This window comes from Microtus oregoni, unplaced genomic scaffold (genome assembly GCF_018167655.1).
Source record: "Microtus oregoni isolate MIOR12 unplaced genomic scaffold, Mior012 000045F_ref0000178, whole genome shotgun sequence".
NCBI classification, from domain to species: domain Eukaryota; kingdom Metazoa; phylum Chordata; class Mammalia; order Rodentia; family Cricetidae; genus Microtus; species Microtus oregoni.
Genome location: NW_024543219.1, coordinates 7,162,995 through 7,175,220, shown reverse-complemented (window position 1 = coordinate 7,175,220; position 12,226 = coordinate 7,162,995). Strand labels below are relative to the sequence as shown.

At 47.0% G+C, this 12,226-nt stretch overlaps 1 protein-coding gene across 1 annotated transcript in view; it reads left to right on the top strand.

Moving 5' to 3' along the window:
- The window catches only part of Slc7a8 (solute carrier family 7 member 8), a 57,613-nt gene that overhangs the window by 37,043 nt on the left and 8,344 nt on the right, over nt 1–12,226 (top strand). Inside the window, exons 4-6 of the mRNA XM_041634136.1 lie at nt 7,533–7,658; nt 9,637–9,790; nt 10,677–10,800. Coding sequence (XP_041490070.1) covers nt 7,533–7,658; nt 9,637–9,790; nt 10,677–10,800 — 404 coding nt within the window. The remainder of the gene's footprint in view (nt 1–7,532; nt 7,659–9,636; nt 9,791–10,676; nt 10,801–12,226) is intronic.

The following is a 12,226-nucleotide window of genomic DNA, read 5'->3' as shown; positions in this document are numbered from 1 at the left end:
TGGAGCTGGAGAGATGGCACCTGGGTTGATTCCTCGCACCCATGCCAGGCAGCACACAACTTCCTGTCCCACCCCCTTTCCCAGCTGCTTAACTTGGCCTCTGGCTGCTCTGCCAGAATGATTCTGAGAAAGTTACATTGCTCCAGCCTTCATTTTCAGTGGTTGGATGTAGGACTTAGTGTATGGGTGGCAAATGCTCTGCCATGAATTAGAGCTGTAGCCCTCTTTACTCTTTTGAGATAGGGTCTTACCGAGTTGCCCAGGCTGGCCTTGAACCCATTCTTGTAGTCCATGCAGGCTTTGAACTGGCGTCCTTCTGCCTCGTCTCCCATGTAGCTGGGATTACAGACCTGTAGCACCAAGTCTGGCTCATGTTCTCTTTTTGAGTTTATGTTTATAAACATTTTTAATTAACCATCTAAAGTTTCAGACAGTACACACAGATTACAAGATATCTTTGTAGGATGCAGTGGACTGTTTTTAGACACAGAGCGGATACAGTAGCTGTGTGTACTTCAAGTTATGAAGACCTGTTGGAGTTAAAACTGCCACATCTCTCTGAGGGAGCATTCCTATCTCCTTCCCTCCAAGTTTCTAATCCCCTCCCCCTCCTGACCTCTTCACTCCTTACACTAGCCATTCTGAGTTCTACTTACTCGCTGTGCCCTCGCCTGACATTCCAACTCACCCGGTCTTCCTCTGACCAGAAGTGAGAGCGCCAGGCATAGCCCTGACTGTATATTCTGAGGAATCCGAAGCAACGTCACAGCTCCCTAATCTATTTTTAGAACATTCTAAGTGAAGATTAGTTTATACTACTGACCACTGTGTTTTATTTCAAATAGTCTCAAGAGGTGAATTGTAAATTGCCTCTTTTATCTATAGTTTATAATCTATCAATGACTCCACCCCCTACAAATGCTCCCTGTCTGCCCTAAACCTCATGTGTCTTTCCACCTACCGAATTAAGCCTAGAGAAATCACAGAATGGGTTCTGTCAAAGTGTGTCTGGTGTCTACAACAACCGACTGTATGACCTCTTTCTACCTCTCACTTGAGGAATGAAATCAGTCACAGGGCTCTTGAGACCATCTCTTGGGTGTTTGTTTTCCTCAGCACTAGGGACCGAATCCAGGGCCTCCCATAGGCAAAGAAACACTCTACCATTGAGCCCCAGTCTCAGCCTCTTGGCTTTCCCTCTTAACTCCTCTCATGACCTTTGATAAATAAGGAGACCCACAAAACAACGGGGACAAGTCAGGCATGGAGGTGCACACTTGTAATCTCAGCCCTGGGAGATGGAGGCAGGAGGATCGGCAGTTCAAATTCATCCACAGCTCCATATAGAGTTGGAGGCCAGCCTAGAATGTATGAAACCCTGTCTCCAAACAGACAAGCAAGGGCATAAAGAACAAAGAGATCATGCCTGGGATCACCTTGGTATTCTGTACCCACTTGCCTTGCTAGAAGTTGGACCTGTGGTCTTTGTTTTTGTTTTGTTTGGGGGGGCAGTATTGTCCATGTGAACCTGAAGATATCTGGAATACGGGGGGATTTAGGGGAGCCCAGTGGGATTAGATGGAGGAGGACTATTGTCCTGTACTGTGGGTTTCTCTCAGAAGAAGGAAGCCACTCTTGTCCATGGCAGGACAGTCACCCAGAGAGGAAGAGCAGAGGGTGTTGCCCTAGTTGTGGGGTCCCAGCTTGGTTGGGCAACCAGAAGAACTGGAATGTCATTTTGACGTACGAAAGTGTGCCAACTGCATCAGCGCACTGCTGACCTCAGCTTCTCTAGTCCATGTTTAGAGAGCCCTCCTCTTCCTGCTGGACTCTGGAGCCTGGGTGTATGATGCCCCGCTCCTCCCTATAGTGCTTCTGTTTTGGTGCTGGGGTTTGACCCCAGGGCACATGGTAAGTGCACACTCCACCACTGAACCACACCCCAGCCCCACCCAGTCGCTCTCTAGAAGCTTTTCATGTGGAAGCCGGGTCCTGCTTTCTGCTGTTTCCGCACAGTGTCTGTCCCTGGGTTCCTCTTTAACTGACCCTTTGTTAAATTACCACAATCTCATGTGGCTTCAGACTGCACAGGTTTGTAGTAGTTTCTCATCGGCCACCAGCCTACAAATAATGACCTGGAGACTTGTTAATAATTATGAAAGCTTGGCCTTAGCTTAGGCTTGTCTCAACTAGATCTTATAACTCAAGTTAACCCATATTTTTAATCACTCTTCTGCCATGTGGCATTAGCTCACTTTCATCTTGCACTTCCTGTCCCTTCTCAGGTCTCCTGGCTCCTTCTGCATCCCTAGATTCCTCCTCCTCTTCTTTCCCGGGAAATCCCACCTCTACCTCCTGCCTAGCTATTGACTGTTCGGCTTTTTATCACACCAATCACAGTGTACAAACATCCCACAACATAATTTGTTGTCCTACGGTCTTGGACATCAGAAGTCCTAAACTCAAGTGTCCATGAGGCTGCGTCCCTCTAAGAAGTTTTAGTTTCTAGGGTCCTCCTGTATTCCTTGCCCCATGGACCCTTTTGTCTTCTCTTCCACCCTCCCCCTCTCCGTATTCCATTCCTCCCTCGTTTCCATCATCAACTCTTTTTTTTTACAGCTTTCGTCTTCCTCTTTTTTAAATTTATTTATTTTTATTTTATGTACATTAGTGTTTTTCCTACATGCATGTCTGTACGAGGGCATCAGATCCCCTGGAACAGGGGTTGCAGACAGCTGTAAGATGCCATGTGGGTGCTGGGAATTGAACTCAGGTCCTGTGGAAGAGTGGCCAATACTCTTAACTGTTGAGCCAACTCTCTAGTCCTCTTGTCTCCCTCTTGATAGGACTCTTATAATTACATTTGGGCTTATTCAGATAAACCAAAATAAGCTCTGTGTCTCCATATCCTTAACTGAATCACATTTACAAATTTCATTTTCAGTATTTACACATCCTGCCTATTAGAATGCTGCCATCTTTTGGATGGCTATCATTCTGCCTTCCAAGGAGAAGCCTGATGCTACCTCTTCAATGCAAAGGAAGTAAAGGAGAGACTTCTGTGTTATCTAAGCATCCAAGTGTGATGGTCAGGTGTGAGGGGAGGCTAAGCATGCTTTCTCTGCCAGGAACAAGATGACTGTTTTCTGGTTTGGGGTTGTTTTTCTTACCGGCACTGGGAATTGGACCTAGGACCCCGTGAATGTTAGTTAAGCAGTCTTTCACTGAGCTGTATCCCCTAAAACAGTGGTTCTCAACATGTGGATCACGGGCCCTTAGGGGGTCACGTATCAAATATTCTGCACATTAAACATTTACATTATGATTCATAACAGTAGCAAATTTACAGTTATGAAGTAGCAATGAAAGTAATCTTATGGTTCAGGGAGTTACCACATTAGGAAGCATTAGGAAGGTCACAGCATTAGGAAGATTGAGAACCCCTGCCTTAGAGACCCCACCACCACTTTCTTCCTCTCAGACAGGACCTTATTAAGTCACACAAACTGGCCTTGAACTCAAGACTCTTGAAGCAGGTCTTCTCGATGGTCTGTCTTTTCAACTTTTTCCTTTTCTATTTTTAATTCAGGAAACAAAAAAAGAAAGAGAGGAGAGAGAGAGAGAGAGAGAGAGAGAGAGAGCAAGAGAGAATATCAGATAAGCCTGGAGTTCCACAGAGCTCCAGAGTCCAGCAACCCCTCAAAATAGGCTACGATGAACAAGAACTAGAGTTTTCCAGTACCTTTTCTAGTTAGACCAAAGCTACAAAGTTCCCCTTGCTGGAGCCCCTGCCACAGAAAGCCCTGGGCTGACCCAGGATGAATACTCGCTGAATCCCGTAGGAGCTCTGTTCCCAACACATTGCTTGTGCTCACCTTTTTCGTTTGGTTTTTAATTTGGGAGCTAGTTAGTGTTGAGGGAGGTAGTTAAGACAAAAATCTGTCTAGTTCAGGCTGACCTGGAACTCAGTAAGCAGCCAAAGCTAGACTCAGACTCATGTCAGCCAGCCTCAGCCTTCTGAGTGCTGGGATGACAAGCTTGCAGCACGAGGTCTAGCTTTCTCTCGGCTCAGTTGCATGCTAGTATACCTGGCCATGGTAGACCCTGTGTAGAGAGGTGGGGGGGGGTAGAAACTGTTACATTTCGGGCTATAGCGCAACTGGTCACATCTACATGTGGGTTTCCTGAAGTCACTAGCTTCCAGGTGGACAAAATTCAGGGTCTAGTTGCACAGAGACAGAGAGAACAGTCATTGGCAGCAGGAAGGGATGCTGGATGGCAGATGGGCTGCACCAGGCCTCCTCTGCATGAAGGCCTTGGCCAACACCCAGCCAGTACTGCCTTCACTCTCTGACCTTTCCTCTCTGGTTGAGGCTCAAGTTTCAGCTGCTGTGAGGGAAGCTGTTGGCTGTACCAGGAGACTCAAAGTCCCTCTCTTCTCTCAGTCACGTGCTGTGAAGGGTAGGCCTTGGATCGGCAGCATTGTTCTGAGAGATTAGGGGGCACAGGCAGTCCGCCCAACCCTGTTTCTCAGCAGTTGTCTTACTTCTCAACGGTTAAACATTAGTCAGGGTCTGAGTTCTCGTGAAGGCTGGCGGTAACAGAAGACATTAACAAGACTACAAGATAAAACACCTGCCCTTCAGTCACCTCAGCCTCCCTGAGTCTTGTAAAGAGGATTTTATGTTTTCTGTCCCAGCACGTAGGGAACGATTCCCCCTCTTAGCATGAGGCACTCCTATGGGTTTGTCCTGCTCTTCCTTTCCTCAAGTACTTTCCTGTCATCTCCCCATCTGCCTTTGCCGCCCCTTGGTGGAAGATAGTTTTGTTCTGGAAAGGTTGAGGGGTCAAGGTGCAAGCCCTTACTTTGTAAATCCTTACCCATCCCTTAGCTACATGCATTTTCTCTTCTAGTCTTCTTTGTAAAAAGGCCAGTCTCCTACACGCCTTAGTCACGGCTGCTGTTGCTGCCTGGATTGCTGGGTATGGGACACCTGGCCTTGTACCCAACGTTTCTCAGGGCCCTGGGGAGAAGACGAGGTCACGGTCAAGTTGTTGAGAGTGATTCGGGTTGGATGGTCACCAGGCACATGATCCTGAAATCCTTACTGAATTGAGTAAGATAACCAAACGTGTATTTATCAAGCTCTCTGTCCATCTGGAACATTCGAGTATTTACAAAATGTTCTCCCTGTTCAGGCTCTGAAAATCCTTCTTCCAGGAACATGTTTTGATTCTTCAGCTACGGTAGCAACCTGACTAACAGCTCTTGCGTGAGGAATCAAGAGTTTCTACTCTCAAAAGTCAATCTTTCCCTTACTCTTTCAACTCTATGAAAACAACTAGGGATTGTCTCCCTGATTAATGGAATGCTAAGGGAATAGGAGAGAATGGTATGTGCTGTGAAATTCAGAGAGAGATTGGAGAACGAATGGATCATGGCACTTTTTTCCTTTATTAAATATTTGTTGTGCATCTGCTATGTGTAAGCATTGATAATATGCTTGGGAGTTAAAGATGTAAAAAATATAAAAAACAATATATATATAATAGGTATTTTTATATTTATATATATATTTTAAAGACAGAATTTTAACTGCAGTCCTGGCTAACCCAGTACTTGATATGTACTCTAGTGTAGCCTTGAACTCAGAGCAGTCCCCCTGCCTCAGATAACTTTAATATGAATAGGTACCACAATGAGATATAAGCAAAATGGTGTAAGAATGCTCCCTCCAGGAAGGACAAACCTTGCACCTTGTCTGTAAGATGTGGTTGCTATAGCTTACCCTGCGGGGCGTGTTTTCGGGAATCAATAAAATGACAAAGTACTGGAACAGGTAGATCGGGGAAGGTGGGAGGAGTTCTCGGGTTCCAAACAATCAGGGAAGAAGATCACAGATAGCTAGTACTGCAGGACTTTCCTGCATTGTTGACCTAGCACAGTTAGAACGCACTTGTGGACAAGGTGTCGCTGTGACTCAGCATTCAAGTGAGCCATGAAAGGCAGGAGTGACCTCTTGCTTTCACAGTGCTGTGGGCAACTTCTGAGCACTAGAGACTACCCTGACCACTATTTCAGGAAAAGGAGAGCCAGGAAAATTCTTTTCCCCTTTGTTCTCAACAAATTGTTTGCAACAATCTGGAAATTAAGAATCATGCTTTTGCCAGGCGTGGTTGTGTGCACCTTTAATCCCAGCACCCGGGAGGCAGAGGCAAGCGGATCTCTGTGAGGTCGAGGCCAGCCTGGTGTACGGAACGAGTTCCAGGACAGCCAGGACTGTTTCACAGAGAAACCCTATCTTGGGAAAAATTAGATAGATAGATAGATAGATAGATAGATAGATAGATAGAAACATTTTCATCCCAGTCCAGGGAAACCGCCTGTTCAACAGTTTATCTCTATTTTTTTCTGATTTTTAGGCAGAAAGATGCCAAATGTCTAGAGTTTACTTTTCTCTTTTGTTAAAATTATATTCTTCTGTATATATAAAAAATTATATGCCACCATGTGCAGACCTTTGCAAGTTTGGGGGTCTTGGAGGGATCAGCTGATAAGAATTTAGTTGGCCCAGGCTAGCCAAAACTCTTTATGTAACCCAGACTGGCCTTGAACTCTCAACAGTGCTTCTGTGTCCTCACCCAGGCCAGACTACAGGCCTGGCCTCCATACCACGTTTCTTTGTAGGTAGCTTTAGATATATAATCACACCAAACTGGCAGAACCTGAGTAGCCATCAGAATGGAAAAAAAACAACCTTGTAGATAAGAAATAAATAGTACCTAACAGTGAAAACAAACTGTTAATATATAACAAAATGAGTAGATCTCAGTGTAAGAAGTTAGATCCAAAAGCCTATGTATTCTAGAATTCCCTTTGTGTGACATTTTGGAGCAAAACTCAAGATTAGTGGTCACCCGTGGTGGGGGAAGAGGACAAGTGATCCACAGGAGCAGGCCACAGGCACACTGTGGATATGCTGGGATATCGAGTGTGATCATGGTTAACAATTCATTTATCAAATCTCATCAAAATGTACTCTTTAAGAAGGTAGATTTTGAGGTGGATGTGGTGGCACAAACCTGTACCTCAGACACTTCAAGAGGAGGCTAAGGCAGGAGGGCACAAATTTTTTGTTGCTGCTTGTTGCTGTAAGGTGAATTTTAACGACCTAAGTAACAAAAGCCCTTAACCTTCTGTTGCTCCAAAACCTGACTCAGTAAGACAATATCCAAGATTATACTAGTGGCTCAGCGTTCCCCACGAACAGATAATAACTGGAATCCGAAGTCCATTCTGTACCCTGATTGTGAACAAGTCTCCTGAGTCAGTGCCCACACGTCCCTGCCTATCCGGCTCCTAGCCCTAGACCGGGAATGAATGCTCTGACCAAGCTCTAATTTGGGGCATGTAATCCCCATTGTAACCTATTAACCCAGCCAAAGTTTCTGGTCACTGGGGCTGTGGGTGTGAGGTCGGGAGGCAGTATGTCCTGCAGACTCTGAGGGCGTATCTGGTGCTGTCATTTCAGTGCTGCTGACTTGGGTCAACTGTTCCAGTGTCCGCTGGGCCACCCGGGTTCAAGACATCTTCACTGCTGGGAAGCTCCTGGCCCTGGCCCTGATCATTATCATGGGCGTTGTGCAGATATGCAAAGGTAATGTCGTGGGGACCACAGGGCTCCACACAACTCCTCACTCACCCTTCGCCTGGATGCATCCCGAGGTTTCCTGGCTGTGACTTAGACTGACTTCAGTTGTCCCTTTGCTTGACAAAGGAGATGAGAAATTGTTTTCTTCAGGGTTAGGGACGCCCCACCTCCACTCCCATATGCCATCTTGCAAAGATCCATCCCTCCACACTTTCCTCACGACAGCTAAGCAAGGGTCCCAGATCGCTGAACTCAGTTGCCCTTTTGGCACAACCCCAGGGAAGATGTTTTTTTACATTTTCTGTTATGCTTTCTTAATATCTTAAAATGAAGACCAGAAGAGGAGAATCTTATGCATTTCAATATTACTCATAATCTCCGGGGGAAAGAGCTCTGCATTCTTGAGGCCTCTGCCAACATTTCCCATTGGATTTGATCTGTATTTGGTTTCCATGGGACCCGCAGCACTGCTGGGCTCTGCGCTGTGGCGTCATTGCCTCTTGGAGAAAGTGAGATGACAAACGGGAGCATCTCCTGCCTGCCCCCCAGCTCTGAAGGCAGAGAGGAGGCCCTGCAGACAGTGTCTGTGCTAGATGCCCCCCTGACCATGTTCATCAGCGGCATTAGGCCCTTTGCGGGAGGCTATACGGTTTCCAGGAATCTAGGCTTAGGAAACATTGTCCTGTCTTTTCAAAGATGACGAATTCTTCCTAACCCGATCTCAGTTCTTTCTCCTGCTCACACAAAGCTCCTCATTTCCTGTCCTAATGCTGAGCTGCAGATGTCTAAATAACACAGCCAATTACTCTGTTTTATCCCAGCCCTTTTTAGTCAGCAGCTATGGGTATCTGTGGTATGGTATGTGTGTGTGTGTGTGTGTGTGTGTGTATGTGTGTGCACATGTGTGTGCATGTGTTGTGCATGTGTGTGTGCGTGCGTGCATGTGTGTGTGTGCATATGTGTATGCATATGTGTATACTCAAACCCAGGGGAATCAAACCAGGGCCCTGTGCAGGTCCAGCCAGTGCTCTGAATTGCTAAGCCATCTCTCCAGCCCAATGCCAGTTCTTTGAGGGTCCACAGTATTCAGAAACTGTGGTATATTCTGGGAAGGCAGTTTAAAGGCTCTTTACTGGCCGGGCGGTGGTGGCGCACGCCTTTAATCCCAGCACTCAGGAGCCAGAGGCAGGCGGATCTCTGGGAGTTCCAGGCCAGCCTGGTCTACAAGAGCTAGTTCCGGGACAGGCTCCAAAGCTACAGAGAAACCCTGTCTCAAAAAAAAAAAATAAATAAAAAAAAAAAAAGCTCTTTACTGAAGGACCCGGAAGATCAGATATCCCCTAGGAAGTGATGGGCTATTCGCAAAGCAAGCAAAACATGCCTGGACTGACAGGGTGCTGGAGTTCTGTGTGAGCTTGCATTTGACTGACAGTTGTTCCTTATGCTTTCTTCATAAAAACGCAAATCTTATGTCAAGGAAAGTCATCAGAAGACTGCCGTTGATGCTAACCTCCCCATTTAGATGAACCTTCCTTCCAATAAAATTGCCTTTTAAAAAAGGACAGTCTGCCAGGCATGGTGGCCCATACCATCCCAACACTAGGGAGGCAGAGGCAGGAGGATATCTTTGAGTACAAGGTCAACCTGGTCTACAAAGCAAGTTCCAGGACAGTCAGCACAGTTACAGAGAAACCCTGTCTCAAAAAAAAATGAAATAAAAACAATAAAGGATATTATGAGATGTGCTTTGAACCTGAACCCTTGTTTGGACGCATGGTTCTGAGGTGCCGGGGCCTGAGAAGCTCTGGACCTGGATCTCCCCACTACTCCTAGCTCTCCTTCTCTCACACAGTGGGCTCACTAAGGAGCAGACAAGAAGCTGGCATATCCCCACAGGGGAGGGCAAACCAATGCATGAGGAGGCCAGGGGCTGCTGAGTCTGGGCTCGTCTCTCTGAGTAGCCTCCTGCCTGTTGTATCCACAGGAGAATTCTTTTGGTTGGAGCCAAAGAATGCATTTGAGAATTTTCAAGAACCTGACATCGGCCTCATCGCTCTGGCTTTCCTCCAGGGCTCCTTTGCCTATGGAGGCTGGAATTTTCTTAATTACGTGACTGAGGAACTTGTGGATCCTTACAAGTGAGTCAAAGCATCCGTCCAGGTCTTCTGGTGACCCTTAGGCCACACAGTGCCCTACGCTGGGAAAGGGAACACAAATCCATGTCTTGCCCCGTCATGGCTGTGTCCTGCTCTTTCAGGAAGCAACAGTTTATTTCCCAGGAATTTGAACCACTTGCTCTCCACTTTGCTAAGAAAAGAGAAAGGGACCTATGACTGTCCCAGGGCAAGTAGAGAATCAGAAAGCTGGGTGAGGCGGTGGTGGCGCACACCCAGCACGTAGGAGGCAGAAGCACGCGGATCTCAGTGAGTTCAAGGCCAGCCTGGTCTACAGAGTGAGTTCCAAGACAGCTGGGACTACACAAAGAAACCCTGTCTTGAAAAACCAAAAAAGGCCGGGCGGTGGTGGCGCACGCCTTTAATCCCAGCACTCGGGAGGCAGAGGCAGGCGGATCTCTGTGAGTTCGAGACCAGCCTGGTCTACAAGAGCTAGTTCCAGGACAGGCTCCAAAACCACAGAGAAACCCTGTCTCGAAAAACTTAAAAAAACAAAAAAAAATATTAAAAAAAATATGAAAAACCAAAAAAGAAGAAGAAAGTCAGAAAGCTATACAGTGTGAGGAAGGAGCTGTCCCGAGAAGTCTTGGCATTGTATCTGTTCAGAGCCAGACCCAGCCTTGTGTTTTAAGACAGCAGAAAGGGTGCATGGTCCAGATCTGAGTGATAAGAAGTGATAAGTAGCTAGCCTAAGCTGTTCCATTTCCTCCAAATTATCCTGCCCCCACCTGAGTCAAAGCCTGTCTGCCAGAGAGAGGAAAGGCAAGAAGCTGCAAGTCTAGACTCCTGTGGTCCCCTAGCAGAACACACTCTAGTCCGGGCTTCCCTCTCATCTCCTCTCCCTCTACAGGAACCTTCCCAGAGCCATCTTCATCTCCATCCCACTGGTCACATTTGTATATGTCTTTGCCAATGTCGCGTATGTCACAGCAATGTCCCCCCAGGAGCTGCTGGCCTCAAATGCAGTCGCCGTGGTAAGAAATGGTCCTGAGTCCCAGACCCAGAGCGCTGATGTAGATCTGCCTACTTAGCCCACTCGCTCTTCCCTGATCCGGCGCCTCATGACATTGGAAGTCATCCCACCACCTCAGGGTCAAATCTACATGTGTCCCCGACAGGGTATCCTAAGTGCCCAGGAGCAAACCAATGGCTGGGTTGGCCAAAACAGCTGTTGTGACTTTTGGTATTGAAATATCTAATGTTTTATAGAACAAGGTCACTGACTCCTGCTCTAGGGTGCTCTAAGCATGCAGGTTATATCAGGAGACAGACTGCTCTTCACAGAGACAGATGCTTGCCCAAGACATACTGATTCTCTCTGTCCTTTCCTTCTCTGGGAATCATGCAGACTGATGGCTCTCATCAGGGAAAAGTGGGTATTGAAGGGCCAAGAATGTAATTCAGTACATCAGCACATGCCTAGCATGTGCGTGGTCCCATGTTCTGTCCCCAACACCGCACACATGTGTGTGCGTGTACACACACATACACACATACACACACGCGCGCGCACATGCACCAGTAAATAATTCAGAAACCAGAGAGATTTATGCTCACAGAGAACTGATATCTGAGGTAGGCCTAGGAGCCACGCTATCCCTTCACCCAGCTTCAGACCACACGCCCATCACTTGCCTCATCATTGGAGATAAAGATGCTCCACTGTCCCCTGTGGCTGCTAGCGTCTAAATCCTGCAGCTCCCCACACATCTGTTCTAGATCTCACCTCCCAGGCTCATACCATGCGTCTGACTCAGATACTCCAGAGAAGGCTGGACCCCTAAACTGTATATATACATGTGTATATGTACATGAAGATGTGCCTGCAAATCACAGCCTCTTCTTTCTCAGCTAAAGAAACTAGCCAGTCTTTATTTTCCTACCAGAAGAATCTGCTTCTGTGAATTTAGACTCTGCCTCGGGTTCCTTCTTTCGCTGATGGGAAACTGAGGCTCAAAACTAACAAAGCCGGGGCTGAGAGAGAATTATCTCAGTGGTGGAACACTTGCCTAGCACAAGCCAGATCCTGCACTTGATCCACAATGTGCGTGTGCGTGCCTGTACATTTGCATGCATGGGCACGCACACACATGCATGTTTTAAGCCTGTTCAAGGTGGTACTAGGATTTGAATCCAGATCTGATTCATAAGTGTATCTCCGTCTACAGAGAATCCATAGTGCACACACTGGACTTTCAGCACCTGGCTTCCAATCTCGGCCCCTCCATTGCCCCTGTGTAGGATCACTAAGTGCCTCAATTTCTTCATTTGTAATGGAGGCTGAGAGTTAGTTCATTACTGTTATCACCGCCATACCCTGGCCCCTCAGCTATTAGCCCACAGCATGTGTTCCTGATGTGTAGCTGTCCCTGGCTCTCAGAGAGGATCAGCAGGGTAGAT